Source organism: Heterodontus francisci, chromosome 10 (genome assembly GCF_036365525.1).
Source record: "Heterodontus francisci isolate sHetFra1 chromosome 10, sHetFra1.hap1, whole genome shotgun sequence".
Taxonomy (NCBI): Eukaryota; Metazoa; Chordata; class Chondrichthyes; order Heterodontiformes; family Heterodontidae; genus Heterodontus; species Heterodontus francisci.
This window is the reverse complement of record NC_090380.1, coordinates 82,114,788-82,131,452: the sequence shown is the minus strand read 5'-3', so window position 1 is coordinate 82,131,452 and position 16,665 is coordinate 82,114,788. Positions and strand designations below refer to the sequence as shown.

Sequence of the window (16,665 nt, the reverse complement as noted above, 5' to 3'; positions counted from 1 at the left end):
GATGACCTAGAAAAATTCAAACAGTTGTCACCCCAGCAATGGAAGGAGATACTGGCGTTACATAGTGCGGCAAAAAACTAGCGGAGCCCTCCCTCGCCCTTTCAGTGCCCCTCCTGGCAGTAACAGAACAACGAAGAGATGGATTGTATATAACCGCGAGGGTGGGCGATCAAGATTAGACTGCCTGCTGGATACTGGGGCCGAACTAACGTGTCTACCTCAACGATACGGGAACTCTATACCGATGGACGGCAAAGTTAAGACCACACACGGGGCTGGTGGCCATGGGTTGGTGATCAGGAAAACTCAGCCCATACGCATTGGTCTTGGTCCACACAAATTGATAACACCAGTCTGGATAGGTCCGGTGGACCAGACCCTTCTGGGTATGGACGTTCTTACCCAGCTGAACTCTTAGCTGCATTTTGAAGGCGGCCAGGTAACATGGTCTATCAGAAGTCTGAAGGAGGAGGAGCTGAGGGAGCACCCAATGTGGGCTCGGGATTAGAACGATTGTGGGCTACTTCAAATGGAACCGGCAACGTTTGTAGGATCCGCTCCGCCCTGTACTAAACAATACCCCATTAGTCCAACATCTATTGCAGGAATCTTACCCATAATTAGACAATTAGAGGAGCGAGGCATGCTGGTTAAAACACACAGTACCTCCAACAGCCCTATGTGGCCAGCACCGAAAACAAACGGGACCTGGCAGCTTACTGTCGACTATAGAAGGGCTAACCAGTGTATTGATCAAAAGGCTCCCCTGGTAGCTGACCCCTCTACGGTATTCAATGCTCTGAGGCCGGCACATGAATGGTTCCCTGTTATCGACATGGCCAATGGATTTTGGTCGGTGCCACTGGCACCCGAGGTCCAACCGTGGTTCGCCTTTACCGTTCAACAACAACAGTACACCTGGACCCGGCTGCCACAGGGTTTCCACAACAACCCTATGGTATTTCATATGTCCCTACAAAACCATTTGAGGGAGTTACCTCCCATGCATTCCACGGTCATCCAGTACGTGGACGACATCCTGTTAGCCTCTGAAATGGAAGAACAACACGAACAAGATCTGCGTACCTGCTGGACCACCTTCATCGGAGAGGACACAAGGCCAGTGTCGACAAAGCGCAAATAGCCCAAGAAGAGGTCGTGTACCTGGGACAAAAGATTTAGAAAGGAAAGAGGGAACTTACCCAGGACAGGACCACAGCCATCCAGACTGCCAAACAGCCCACCACTATCCAGGAGATTAGGTCCTTTTTGGGTTTGTGTAACTTCAATAGAAATTGGATCAACTCTGAACAGAACTACGGACCTGAGTCCATTTGAAATAATAACAGGGAGACCCATGCCTCTGCTGGGAACAATTGATTTGCGAAAAGCTGATTGTCACCTGATGAGTGACGCTCTACTAAAATATTGTCAGAACCTAACAAATGCTATCAGTTCTGCTTCCTCGCAGGTATTAGCAGCTTGGGGTGACCCACCAGAAGGAGGGCACAAAATCGTCCCGGAGTCTGGGTCTATGTGAAGAAAATACATAAAGAAGCACTGGGCGCCAAGTGGGAGGGACCATTCCAGGTGCTACTGACCACCCATGCAGCAGTTAAGGTGGAAGGGAAGAAAGCGTGGATACTCGCCTCTCGCGTCAAGCGAGCGACCCATGACTAAACACCGACCTATCAGGACAATTACCATTTGCCAATATGTTCAGAATTTTTATTATCCTCTTTGCATGCATTTTAAGTATCTGCTTACTTTTGGCTAACCAAACCTTTCCACTTTGGGAAACTGATCGAGTGTCCAGGGAAAGGCACGTTGATAGAGAAACTTAACCAACCCCCAACTCCCACCTTATGGAGTTGGGCGACCGGGTGGTTGGGCTCAATAGGGACCTCAAATGGTACAGGGTTTGATCTTTTTTGTTATAATCATAATTTTGTATTTTACGCTTTTGCTTATTAAGTGCTGTTGTAAACAAGTAACTGAAACCCCTGCCAAACTTATGCCCTTAGAGCTCCCACTGTCCCCACGTGTGGCACAAGTGGGCAACGTATTAAGCGCAACCCCTCCGGGTGTTGAAGGCTGTTTCTAGACAAGTAGAGACCATTAAAGGCACCTAGGTGGGATTGATAGAATGATTCTTAAAGAAGTTTGAAGAATCAAAGGGGGAACTGTGAGGACAGATCAAAAGTAAGCTAATCAGCTAACAAACTAACTGTGGAGCCAATTTATAAAAAGTAACAAGCAGAAGCCAACAGGCCAGCTGCAGATAGCTTAATAGCAGCCTATTGTTTAATAATCAGCCTAACAGGTCAAGGAGGGGGGGGATGTGAAACTACTGAAATAAAATGCAAAAATAAAATGCTGCTGTGAATGAACCAATCATGCACTGATAACAGAAGTCTGCAAACCACTCAGAAACCGGGGGGGGGGGGGGGGGGGGCGGTGAGGGTAGGCGTTACTACTTTTGTTTGAATAACTATAAGAAAGGCTTGCTGTGGTGAGCACATGTTCTTTTTTTTTTGTTCTTTTGCATGTTCTTTTGTTTTGCTTTTTGTTCTTTTGTAACCTTGGAATGTAACAACCATATACTGCAATAAAGTTTCTAAAAGTTATGGTCGGACTTCGTCTCTCTTTGTAACTGATGGGATCCAACAATAAACTTAATTATGAGCAAAGAATGGTGACAGGAAGGGGCAGAAAATATATGAGTGCAGCAGAAATTAGAACCAGAATGAGTGGTAATGGTAAATAGACAAAGCTTAAGGCTCTTTATTTGAATGCATGCAGCATTTGTAACTAGATGAGTTGACGGCACAAACAGAAATAAATGAATAGGACTTGATAGCTATTACAGAGACTTGGTTGCAGGGTGACCAAGACTAGGAACTCAATATTCAAGGGTACTCAACGTTCCTGAAAAATAGGCAAAAAGGAAGAGGTAGGGTAGCTTTGCTAATAAAGTAAGGTGCAGTGGAGAGTAGTGATATAAGTACAATAGGTCGTGATGTGGAATCAGTTTGGGTGGAAATAAGGAATAGCAAGGCAAAGAAGTCACGGGCGGGAGTCTTCTATAGGCCCCCGAAGAGTTGCCTCACTGTAGGAAAAAGTATAAATCGGGAAATACTAGAGACGTGTAAGAAGGGCATTACAATTGTCATGGGTGATTTTAATCTCCATATTGACTGGACAAATCAGATTGACAGAGGTAATGTGGAAGACGAATTTGTAGAGTGCATCAGGGATTGTTACTTAGAGCAAAATGTTGCAGAATTACCCGGGAACAGGCTATTTTAGATCTAGCAATGTGTAATGGGGTAGGATTAAGAGATATCGTCGTTAAGGATCCTCGAGGGGGTAGTGATCACAATAGGGTAGAATTTCAAATTCAGTTTGAGGACGAGAACTCTGGTCTCAAACCAGTGTGCTCAACTTAAACAATATGGCAATTACGGAAGTATGAAGAAAGAGTTGTCTAAAACAGGCTGGGAAAATAGATTAAGGGGAAGGTCAGTGGATAAGCAGTGGCAGACATTTAAGTAGGTATTTCATAATGCTCTGCAAAAATTTATCCTGGTCAAAAAGAAGAACTCGATGAGAAGGATGAACCACCTGTGGTTAACAAAGGCAGTCTAGGAAAGTATCCAATCAAAAACTAAGGAATTTATTTTTGGAACCAGCAGCAGAGTTTAAAAATCAGGAAGTCTTGTTACAATTGTAGAGCGTGTTGGTGAGGCCACACCTGGAGTACTGTGTACAGTTTTCGTCCCCATATTTAGGAAAGGATATAATAACATTGGAGGCAGTTCAAAAGAGATTCACTAGGCTGATTCCTGGGATAAGGGGTTGGTTGACTTATCAAGAATGGCTAAACAGGTTAGGACTTTATTCATTAGAGTTTAGAAGAATGAGGGGTGATCTTATTAAAATGTACAAGATTCTGAGGGGGCTTGACAGGGTAGATGTTGAGGAGATGTTTCCAATAGTGGGGGAATCTCAAACTAGGGGACATAGTTACAGAATAAGGGGACACTCATTTAAAACTGAGATGCAAAGGAATTTCTTCTCTGAGTAGTGAATGCCTGGAATTCTCTAACCCAGAGTTGTGGAGGCTAGCTCACTGAAAGTATTTGAGGAGGTAGATAGATTTTTGAAATATCGGAGAGCTGAGGACTATGAGGAGCTGGCACGAAAGAGGAGTTGAGGTCGGGGCAGATCAGCCATGATCTTATTGAATGGCAGGGCAGGCTTAAGGGGCCAAATGGCCTACTCCTGCTCCTATTTCTTGTTATGCTCTAACAATAGTTATGCTGAGTTTGATGTCCTGTTTAATCCTTAAATATCATAGAAGGGCAGTTAAAAAGATGATTCTGGTCTAAAAAAACTCCTCCAAATCTCTTATAATTAAACATCTATAATTTTATTCCATCATGGCATCCTCTCCTCTCCACACCCCATGCCACATCTACAAAAGGTGGACTGTCAATTACATTGGATTCATACCTGCCGTACAATCTGCTCATTGGGAGTTGTACTGTTATGTTGAACCACTGCTGCAAGTGCACTGATAAGGTTGTATGTATGCAAAGTCTCTCTGCTCTCGCTGTCTGATGCTAGAATGAAACATAAAAAGAAAATATTGAATAACAGGTATTGATGTAAGATGCAATAATTGGAAATATGTAAAAAAAAAAATCCACATCTGCAATTATAGGTGCAATACAACGACAATGCAGTTCAGTTCACTAAACTAGCAACACACTTTATAACAGAGTGATCTCCCTCACAACGATGTACAGATTTCAATTCTCAACATGGTGAGACACCAAGGTGAGGTCAGACACTTCCACACATGGAGTGAATCACCATGTTTTGTCCTCTCACACACCTCTCAATAATTGGTAATAGAGCTACAAAGGTTTGGGAGTGGATTGCCTGCTTACCCTGTCAGGCTAGGTTGTGAAAACCTATAGAAAAAGGGAAAAAAAATTTAAACTTACCAAAATATTTCCAAAGTATTATTTAAAAAAAAACATGTAATGAATTTTAAATAACTAAACCAGATTATACTTTATACACAAATTACAATGAGTAGCTTCATTAGATTTCATTAATTTGGAAGGAAAAGTCTCATCTGATATTTACACTATGACTTGTGTTAAGCTGAAAAATCACAAAAACAGATTTGTATACAGAAATTGAAAAGAATATGCAAAATGCTAGCGAGGGATCATTTTTAAACTTGACCATGACCTTACCCCAGAAATACAGGGAAGAGAACCTCTCGTCTTTCTACTCTTATTGCTCTAGATTTTTTTTTAGCATTGCCAATTTAGATTATTCACATAGGTGAGTCCCAACTCCCTACAATTTCAGAAATAGCTTAGTCGCTCTAAGCAACCTACTCAGTCTAAAACACAACACAATCTTTCAACTGCTTTAACTGCAATATTATCCTATATCTCCTCAGTATTCTTCCACCCTTGATAAGCAGTAAAGTATCAGAGCATCAGATCATGTTTTCAGTTTAAAAAATTAAGCAAATTTAACAAACCAAGAAAAAGCAACTGCATAGTAGCAACGATACACTATATATATTTGCAGCAGAAATTCCATTATTTAGCTCAAGAGGAAGAATTAAAGGTAGTAATCAATAAACTTTCTTTTGTAGAATATTTTGTTTCTAGTATTTATCATCCCTGTGGGAGCAAGTCTGACCTAAATCCCTTGGAAGTTCCAAATAGCGTCTCTCTGAACTCAACTAACTCCCTTAAATACCCAGTGCTTGTTATCTTGAATAACTGCTTACCGTATTCCAACTACATCTACATAACTGCATTTATTTGGATGTAGCTGGGATATGGATTTTAATTGTAGCTGGCTTTTAAATTCCTTATGTATTGTGACTGGCTTGGAAGAGATAGCCACCTAGCTAAAATTAGACAATACTCACAGTGTCCTCCTTCAATCTATCTTCTACCAAAAAGAAACTTCATGGGACATCTGTTCAGATCATTTAATTGACAAATGTGGCTTCACCCAATCATCATTGAAGTCAACTTGGATGATCCTTCCTTTGCAGACACAGGAAAAAAGGAACCAACAATGGGGAGCTCTCAAATTTATTCCCATCACTTTTTCAAGGTAGAAAAAAATGACAACTCTCCCCCCTCCCTTGCATACCATTCCTTTAAAATAATAGATATTACAGTTTATTTGTGAAGCAATATTCACATTCATTCAGCAAAGGATATTAACTAGTGGCTCCCAAACTTTTTCAGAGCAGATTCCTAGCAAAAAAATTTCATATAGCTTTCTGGTGATCCACTGAAGTAATTTTACATTAATTACTCCTGTTCTGGTTTTCATTTCCCCTTTTTTGAGCTTTATTTCCTTCAGACTTCTACTTTCAAAGCCCCAGTTAATGTTTCCCTTCTTTGTAATTATGTTCTTCCTTTTCCTTCACATTCTAAAATGTCATTTGATTGTGGCTTATCACATCACCCTGTGCCACCTGGATTTATGTCTCACCTCACCAGCAGACACATTTCAGTTTGTGAACCAGTGGTATAAATTATTCTCTAAAGGAGCACAAAAGTGAAAAAATTTGGGATTATACACCCCCTTCAACACAGTTACCCAAAAGAAGTGATTTAGCTTAAAGACTTTTTATTTTTGAGCCAGAAGTATACAACATTTCCATGAACAGGTATTGACAAAGTTAGTTTTTTTTTATAAAAGTTTTTGGAGAAGGTTAAAAATATTAAGTGAACTCAATTTCTCCATCTTTATCTTTTACATGTATGTATAAGTGCATGGCTGTATTTATACTTGTAAACATTCATACATTGTCAAGACAAACATTAATATAACAGCATAAAGTCTACAATGGGGTATGTGAAATTAAATTATAAAATAAAAATGCAAATTGTTGTAATTTAATTGAGCAAAATAAATCATACCTAACTGTGTTAGTATTCCAATAATTTTTAGAGTCACTGACACTTTTATGTTAGGATCACCAACAAGTTCCACAAGGCTGTTCAGACATTCACTTGGTAAACTTTGATTTGTTGCAAATACCATTACTGCTTTTGTTCCACAAATTATCTAGAAAGATAAGAAAATAATATTTCAAAATTTGTTTCACCAGATATTTCTAGGCTAGGAATGATTTCATTGTGCCAAGGTCAGTACGCTCAACATAATCCTCGGTTCTTCCAATCCACTTATCCATAAACTTCTAAATCAGTTGCCATTTTATCTATTATTTTCCATTTCATGGAAATGAATACAAATTACAGTATTTTAAACTGTTTATTAAACAGGATTTAGCCATCCTCAAGATTGGAACACACTAGTGAACATTTAAAGAATACAGTATATGCCATAATGCAATGACTTCAAAAAGACAATGGGCTGGATTTTACGTCAGGTGGTCGGGAGTTGGCCACCGACGTAAAAGTCGGTGGTGAACCCGCTTCTGCCCAGCCCGGGGATACGTCCCGCATTTTACGGGTCCCCAGGCTTTAATTGTTCCAAGGCGGGACTTGCACCCACTTGAAGGAGGAAGTCCCGTCTCATTGAGCTGCCGGCCGATCATCGGGCCAGCAGCTCTTAGTTCCAATAGAACAACCAGGAGCAGTGGCCACTGATGGAACTGCAGCCGAGGACATGGAGCCAGGACAGCAGGGAAGTTAGGGGTGCCTGGTCGGGGTGATCGGTCAAGCCCCGGCGAGGCAAGGGTGGTCATGTGGGGGCGAAAGGGGGCGTCTGGGGTCCTGGGGGTACTTGGGGGAAGCGGGAGCAGTCCTCAATCAGGCACCCTGTGCCTGTATGTCAAGGCCCACCCCCGGGATGCTGAAAGGCCGCCAGCTTTCACATTTTCCGGACGCCCACTTAGAACATAGAACATAGAAAAATACAGCACAGAACAGGCCCTTCGGCCCACGATGTTGTGCCGATCCTTTGTCCTCTGTCAAGGACAATTTAATCTATACCCCATCATTCTCCTTTATCCATATACCTATCTAAAAGCCGTTTGAAAGTCCCTAAAGTTTCTGACTCAACAACTTCCCCAGGCAAGGCATTCCATGCCCCGACCACTCTCTGGGTAAAGAACCTTCCCCTGACATCCCCCTTATATCTCCCACCCTTCACCTTAAATTTATGACCCCTTGTAACGCTTTGCTCCACCCGGGGAAAAAGTTTCTGACTGTCTACCCTATCTATTCCCCTGATCATCTTATAAACCTCTATCATGTCACCCCTCATCCTTCTCCGTTCTAATGAGAAGAGGCCTAGAATGTTCAGCCTTTCCTCGTAAGACTTATTCTCCATTCCAGGCAACATCCTGGTAAATCTCCTCTGCACCCTCTCCAAGGCTTCCACATCCTTCCTAAAATGAGGCGACCAGAACTGCACACAGTACTCCAAATGAGGCCTTACCAAGGTCCTGTACAGCTGCATCATCACCTCACGGCTCTTAAATTCAATCCCTCTGCTAATGAACGCTAACACCCCATATGCCTTCTTCACAGCCCTATCCACTTGAGTTGCAACCTTCAACGATCTATGCACATAGACCCCAAGGTCTCTCTGCTCCTCCACATGCCCAAGAACCCTACCGTTAACCCAGTATTTTGCATTCGTGTTTGTCCTTCCAAAATGGACGACCTCACACTTTTCAGGGTTAAACTCCATCTGCCACTTTTCAGCCCAGCACTGCAACCTATCCAAGTCCCTTTGCAGACGACAATAGCCCTCCTCGGTATCCACAACTCCACCAACCTTTGTATCATCTGCAAATTTACTGACCCACCCTTCGACTTCCTCATCTAAGTCGTTAATAAAAATCACAAACAGGAGAGGACCCAGAACTGATCCCTGTGGCACGCCACTGGTAACTGGGCTCCAGGCTGAGTATTTACCATCTAAGACCACTCTCTGCCTTCTATCAGTTAGCCAATTCTTAATCCAACTGGCCACATTCCCCACTATCCCATGCCTCCTGACTTTCTCCATAAGTCTACCATGGGGGACCTTATCAAATGCCTTACTAAAATCCATGTACACCACATCCACTGGTTTACCCTCATCCACTTGCTTGGTCACCTGCTCAAAGAATTCAATCAGGCTTGTGAGGCAAGACCTACCCCTCACAAAACCGTGCTGACTGTCCCGAATCAAGCAGTGTCTTTCCAGATGCTCAGAAATCCTATCCCTCAGCACCTTTTCCATCAACTTGCCTACCACCGAAGTAAGACTAACTGGCCTGTAATTCCCAGGGTTGTTCCTATTCCCTTTCTTGAACAGGGGCACAACATTTGCCACCCTCCAATCACCTGGTACCACCCCCGTCAACAGAGAAGATGAAAAGATCATTGCCAGCGGCTCTGCAATTTCATCCCTTGCTTCCCATAACATCCTTGGATATACCCCGTCAGGCCCGGGAGACTTGTCTATCTTCAAGTTATTCAAAAACCCCAACACATCTACCCTCCTAACGAGCACTTCCTCGAGCTTACCAGTCTGTTTCACACCGTCCTCTTCAGTAATACACCCCTTCTCATTCGTAAATACCGAAGAGAAGTACTCATTCAAAACCTCACTTATCTCTTCCGGCTCAACACACAGTCTCCCGCTATTGTCCTTGACCGGACCTACGGTCCCCCTAGTCATCCTCATATTTCTGACATACGCGTAAAAGGCCTTGGGGTTTTCTTTTATCCTACCCGCCAAGCATTTTTCATGCCCTCTCTTAGCTCTCCTAATCCCTTTCTTCAGATCCTTCCTGGCCATCTTGTATCCCTCCAGAGCTATGCCTGTGCCCTTTTTCCTCAACCTTATATACGCATCCTTCTTCTTCCTAACAAGACTCTCAACCTCTCTTGTCAACCACGGTTCCCTCACATGACCATCCCTTCCCTGTCTGACAGGGACATGCTTATCAATGGCCCCTACTATCTGCTCCTTGAAAAAGTTCCACATTTCGACCGTGCCCTTCCCTGCCAGCATATGCTCCCAACTTATGCTCCTCAGTTCCTGCCTGACAGCATCATATCTACCCTTCCCCCAATTGTAAACCTTGCCCTGTTGCACATACCTATCCCTCTCCATTACCACAGTGAATGCTACAGAATTGTGATCACTATCTCCAAAGTGCTCGCCCACCAACAGCTCTATCACTTGCCCTGGTTCATTACCTAGTACCAAATCCAATATTGCCTCCCCTCTGGTCGGGCAGTCTACATACTGAGTCAGAAAAGCTTCCTGGACATACTGCACAAACACTACCCCATCCAAACTATTCGATCTAAAGAGTTGCCAATCAATATTTGGGAAGTTGAAATCCCCCATGGGTAAAATCCATGTGGAGGCGGATGAAGGCCCTCAAGTGAGCGTTGGGCCTTGATTGACCTGGAGTGGGCAGCCCGTTTCTCGCCCCCACCTCCCCACCACCTTCCCCAGCCTATGTAAGGTTGGGTTTCATTTGCCACTTTTCTGCCCATTTGACCAGACCATAAATACCTTCCTGCAGCCTACAGCTATCCACCACATGACCAATCTCATAGAATCACACAGCGCAGAAGGAAGCTGTTCATCCCATCATGTCAGTGTTGGTTCTCTGAAAGATCTCTTTTGACAACATGCAGGTGATAATTACAGAGCACTTGCACTTAATGCTTTGAAGAACTAAGCATTATCCCAGCTGAGGGCTAGGGAAATTCAGGGAAGAAATTACTTCACCCTGCTTCCAAAAATATAACCACCTCTCTAACAACATTCTAAGCTTTCACCCAAATGTTCAATACCCTACAACTCAAATCATCAAACCCCTCTCTAAGAACAGCTGTCCAATTATAAAACAGTAACACATTGAGACAAGGGTTTCCTTATCACAAATGTCGACACAGAAAGATCCCATTATAGATGTTAACAAAATGTTTGAGCCAAAATTGTGGAGAGGAATTGCCAGGGAGCGGGAACAAAAGAAATGAACCAGCGTTTCACACTGTCAAAAGTATTCCTGTCTTCTGTCTTTGGCCTCCTTATCTCGAGAGACAATGGGTAAGCGCCTGGAGGTGGTCAGTGGTGTGTGGAGCAGCGCCTGGAGTGGCTATAAAGGTCAATTCTAGAGTGACAGGCTCTACCAAAGGTGCTGCAGAAAAATTTGTTTGTCGGGGCTGTTACACAGTTGGCTCTCCCCTTGCGCTTTTGTCTTTTTTCCTGCCAACTACTAAGTCTCTTCGACTTGCCACACTTTAGCCCCGCCTTTATGGCTGCCTGCCAGCTCTGGAGAACGCTGGCAACTGACTCCCACGACTTGTGATCAATGTCACAGGACTTCATGTCGTGTTTGCAGACGTCTTTAAAGCAGAGACATGGACGGCCAGTGGGTCTGATACCAGTGGTGAGCTCGCTGTACAATGTGTCTTTGGGGATCCTGCCATCTTCCATGCGGCTCACAAGGGCAAGCCATCTCAAGCGCCGCTGACTCAGTAGTGTGTATAAACTGGGGATGTTGGCCGCCTCGAGGACTTCTGTATTGGAGATACGGTCCTGCCACCTGATGCCAAGTATTCTCCGGAGGCAGCGAAGATGGAATGAATTGAGACGTCGCTCTTGGCTGACATACGTTGTCCAGGCTTCACTGCCATAGAGCAAGGTACTGAGGACACAGGCTTGATACACTCGGACTTTTGTGTTCCCTGTTATTGCGCCATTTTCCCACACTATTTCCAAACGTATTCCACAACCAATTAATTGCTATCATAGTGTGATCGCGTACATATATGTCATGCGCGCACACATAGATTATATCTATTTCAACTTTACTTTAATCTAGTAGGTGTTGTACTTACATCCAATTGCCTTTGTACTTGTAAAGCATTGTTTTCAGTTTTTGCATTTTTATATTGGGTGATAGCCAGTAACAGAGATTTCATGCAAGACGTTTGATCCATCTCTGGGCAAAAAAAAAGGGAATTTAGCACAGATTGATGCGAACATCACTGCCCAAAAAAATCTCTAAAAACATTCTTAAAGATATTTAATATCAAATAGCACACTGGCTATAATATAACGACACACAAACTGCAATGCGGCTAGGTGAGCACAGATGTTGAGGGGGGAGAAGGGTTAGGGGGAGGGAGGGGGGAGAAAGAAGGGTTGGGGGGGGGAGAAGGGTTGGGGGGGGGGGAGAAGGGTTGGGGGGGGGGGGGAGAAGGGTTGGGGGGGGGGGGAGAAGGGTTGGGGGGGGGGGAGAAGGGTTGGGGGGGGGGGGGAGAAGGGTTGGGGGGGGGGGAGAAGGGTTGGGGGGGGGGGAGAAGGGTTGGGGGGGGGGGAGAAGGGTTGGGGGGGGGGGAGAAGGGTTGGGGGGGGGGGGAGAAGGGTTGGGGGGGGGGAGAAGGGTTGGGGGGGGGGGGAGAAGGGTTGGGGGGGGGGGAGAAGGGTTGGGGGGGGGGGAGAAGGGTTGGGGGGGGGGGGAGAAGGGTTGGGGGGGGGGGAGAAGGGTTGGGGGGGGGGGGAGAAGGGTTGGGGGGGGGGGGAGAAGGGTTGGGGGGGGGGGGAGAAGGGTTGGGGGGGGGGGAGAAGGGTTGGGGGGGGGGGAGAAGGGTTGGGGGGGGGGAGAAGGGTTGGGGGGGGGGGGAGAAGGGTTGGGGGGGGGAGAAGGGTTGGGGGGGGGGAGAAGGGTTGGGGGGGGGGGAGAAGGGTTGGGGGGGGGGAGAAGGGTTGGGGGGGGGGAGAAGGGTTGGGGGGGGGGAGAAGGGTTGGGGGGGGGGGGAGAAGGGTTGGGGGGGGGGGGAGAAGGGTTGGGGGGGGGGGGAGAAGGGTTGGGGGGGGGGGGAGAAGGGTTGGGGGGGGGGGGGAGAAGGGTTGGGGGGGGGGGGGAGAAGGGTTGGGGGGGGGGGAGAAGGGTTGGGGGGGGGGGGAGAAGGGTTGGGGGGGGGGGGAGAAGGGTTGGGGGGGGGGGGAGAAGGGTTGGGGGGGGGGGAGAAGGGTTGGGGGGGGGGGAGAAGGGTTGGGGGGGGGGAGAAGGGTGGGGGGGGGGAGAAGGGTGGGGGGGGGGGGGAGAAGGGTGGGGGGGGGGGAAGGGTTGGGGGGGGGGAGGGTTGGGGGGGGGGGGAGAAGGGTTGGGGGGGGGGGAGAAGGGTTGGGGGGGGGGAGAAGGGTTGGGGGGGGGGGGAGAAGGGTTGGGGGGGGGGGGGAGAAGGGTTGGGGGGGGGGGAGAAGGGTTGGGGGGGGGGGAGAAGGGTTGGGGGGGGGGGAGAAGGGTTGGGGGGGGGGGAGAAGGGTTGGGGGGGGGGGAGAAGGGTTGGGGGGGGGGGAGAAGGGTTGGGGGGGGGGGAGAAGGGTTGGGGGGGGGGGAGAAGGGTTGGGGGGGGGGGAGAAGGGTTGGGGGGGGGGGGGAGAAGGGTTGGGGGGGGGGGGGAGAAGGGTTGGGGGGGGGGAGAAGGGTTGGGGGAGGGGGGATAAGGGTTGGGGGGGGGAGGGGGGATAAGGGTTGGGGGGGGAGGGGGGATAAGGGTTGGGGAGGGGGGATAAGGGTTGGGGGGGGGGGAGGGGGGATAAGGGTTGGGGGGGGGAGGGGGGATAAGGGTTGGGGGGGGGAGGGGGGATAAGGGTTGGGGGGGGAGGGGGGATAAGGGGGGGAGGGGGGATAAGGGTTGGGGGGGGGAGGGTTGGGGGGGGGGGGGGAGGGTTGGGGGGGGGGGAGGGGAGCGGGGGGGGAGGGGAGCGCGGGGGGGAGGGGAGCGCGGGGGGAGAGCCTAAACGGGTTTCCTGCAAACGGTGGCCTTTAACGGTCGCACCGCGCGCTTTCCGACATCGCCAGCTCGCGCTCCCAGTTTAAAATTCACCAGCCCTTACCATTACGCCGCAACGAAAGGGGAAATAACATGAAACCAACTATTTCCTATCATCCACAACCAGATCACCTGCTACTTACGCTCTATTGCTACTAATCCTGTGAACTCCTTTCTTGTTATAATAAAGGAAATTTGTAAACATGGTGGGTGTTTCCGAACTCACCACTATTCCTCTCCCTCCCTCCCCTCTTCACACAATTTACAACATCCCAACGGCTTAACTTTGCCAGCAACCGCCTGTCAGCGGTTCGGTGGGTTGTATGATTGGAACTTTACGCGTTGTTACAACAACCACTTAGTTTTCAAGACTAGAGTTGGATTCCTGACCTCTTGAAAATGCTTTTTTTTCCCGCACGAACAACTGTACACTGTGACAAGAAAACTCCTAGCAGATAAATTGGTGTCTCCTCTTACGTTACACGTTCTGCCATCTTGCCGCTTTCTGCCAGAGCGCATGCGCAGTGGTTGCTCACGCCGGGGGGGATGGTCCGGCGCTCTGACGTCACAGCGTGAGGATGCCCTGGTCGGCGAGGGTGGAGATGGACAATCGGCTCAGCAGCATCTGGACAGAGCAGAGGCAGGATTTCTGAGTAGCCCTGATTCCTTCAAGTACAGCTTTATGCACTTAGTCAAATCTCTCAGAAAAATAACGTAAAGAACCACCGCGAAGAAAAATAACGCAGGATAATTAACAGGCGGGGAGAACCATTCTCTGCCTCAAATGAAAGCAAAATACAGCAGATGCTGGAAATTTGAAACAAAACAAAAAGTGCTGGAAATACTCAGCAGGTCTGGCAGTGTCTGTGGAGAGAGAAGCAGAGTTAATGGGCGGCGCAGTGGCTAGCACTGCAGCCTTGCAGCTCCAGCGACCTGGGTTCCCGGTTTCCTCCCACGTGCCAACGACTTGCAGGTTGGTAGGTAAGTTGGCCATTGTAAAAAAAAAATTGCCCCTAGTGTAGGTGGGTGGTAGGAGAATTGAGGGAAGGTGGGGATGTGAGAGGGAAAATAGGCGGAGAATACCATTTGTCCCATTTTAGTTTAGAGTCATGTCTAGTACAAAGGAAGATGATTAATGTAGGATTAGCATAAAAATGGGTGGTTGATGGTCAGCGTGGACTCGGTAGGCCGAAGGACCTGTTTCGGTACTGTATCTCTTTATGACTCTAAAAGGTCACTGACCTGAAATGTTAACTCTGCTTCTCTCTCCACAGATGCTGCCAGACCTGCTGAGTATTTCCAGCATTTTCGTTTTTATTTCGGATTTCCAGCATCTGCAGTATTTTGCTTTAATCCCCTAAAATCGATGTAAGGTTGCGATCTCAACCTTTTTTTTACTCTTTCATGGGATGTGGGCGGCACTGGCAAGGCCAGCATTTATTGCCCTTGAGAAGGTGGAGGTGAGCTGCCTTCTTGAACATCTGCTGCGCATACACAAACAGTCTTTTAGGGAGGGAGTTCCAGGATTTTGCTCCAGCGACACTGAAGGAACAGCAATATATTTCCAAGTCAGGATGGTGTGTGACTTGGAGGGGAACTTGCATGTGGTGGTCTGCTGTCCATATCTTTCAAAGTGGAAGAGTTCACGGGTTTCAAAGGTGCTGTCAGAGGAGACGTGGTAAGTTGCTGCAGTGCATCTTGTATATGGTACACACTGGTGGAGGGAGTGAATGTTGAAGGTGGTGGATGGGGTGTCGATCAAGTGAGCTGCTTTGTCCTGGATGGTGTCAAGCTTCCTAAGTGTTGTTGGAGTCGCACTCATCCAGGCAAATGGAGAGTGTTCCTTCACACTCCTGACTTGTGCCTTGTAGACTGTGAACAGGCTTGGGGAGTCAAGTGTGGGTTACTCACCACAGAATTCCCAATCTCTGATGTGCTCTTGCAGCCACAGTGTTTATGTGGCTGCTCCAGTCCAGTTTTTATTCAATGGTAACTCCCAGGATGTTGATTGTGATAGTGGGGGATTCAACACAGAGCCAATTACTGTCCCATCATCTACTCTCGATCATCAGCAAAGTGATGGAAGGTATTGGCGACAGTACTATCAAGTAACACTTAAAACAGCAATAACCTGCTGAACAATGCTCAGTTTGGGCTCCGCCAGGGCCAGTCAGCTCCTGATGTCATTACAGCCTTAGTCCAAACATGGACAAAAGAGCTGAACTCAAGAGGTGAGGTGAGAGTGATTACCCTGGATATCAAGGCAGCATTTGACCGAATGTGGCATCAAAGAATCCTAGCCAAACTCTAGTCAATGGGAATCAAGGGGAAAACTCTCCACTGGTTGGTGTCATATCTAGCACAAAGGAAGATGGTTATGGTTGTTGGAAGCCAATCATCTCAGTCCCAGGATATTGCTGCAGGAGTTCCTCAGGGTAGTGTCCTAGGCCCAACCATCTTTTGCTCCTTCATCTGACCTTCCCTCCATCATAAGGTCAGAAATGCTGATGTTTGCTGATGATTGTATGCTGTTCAGTACCATTCACTGAAGTAGTCAGTGTCCATATGCAGCAAGACCTGGACAACATTCAGGTTTGGGCTGATAAGTGGCAAGTAACATTCGTGTCACACAAGTGCCAGGCAATGACCATCTCAAACAAGAGAGAAACTAACCATATCCCCTTGACATTCAATGGCATTACCTCAATCAGTAATGGACTGTGTAGGGTGCCAGTGAGTCTCAATAATGGAGCTTGAGTAAAGCGCCAGTGAGTGTCAGTCATGGAGTGTGTCTAAAGTGCCAATGAGTAGGGGCAATAATTGACGGATTGGATTTGTTCTGCTT

General features: G+C 47.1%; 1 protein-coding gene across 4 annotated transcripts in view; it reads right to left on the bottom strand.

The window, feature by feature from the left end:
• Positions 1-14,363, bottom strand: part of cip2a (cellular inhibitor of PP2A) — a 102,377-nt gene extending 88,014 nt beyond the window's left edge. The window contains exons 1-4 of one of the 4 annotated variants that reach the window (XM_068040881.1): positions 14,298-14,363; positions 11,877-11,980; positions 6,975-7,122; positions 4,516-4,625 (exon numbers count right to left, since the gene is read on the bottom strand). In XM_068040881.1, coding sequence (XP_067896982.1) covers positions 4,516-4,625; positions 6,975-7,122; positions 11,877-11,978 — 360 coding nt within the window. In that variant the 5' untranslated portion in view covers positions 11,979-11,980; positions 14,298-14,363. Of the gene's footprint in view, positions 1-4,515; positions 4,626-4,955; positions 4,980-6,974; positions 7,123-11,876; positions 11,981-14,210 lie in introns of those variants that run through there. The other 3 variants (XM_068040880.1, XM_068040882.1, XM_068040883.1) reach the window with 3 other exon arrangements.
• Between the last annotated feature and the right edge of the window lie 2,302 nt (positions 14,364-16,665).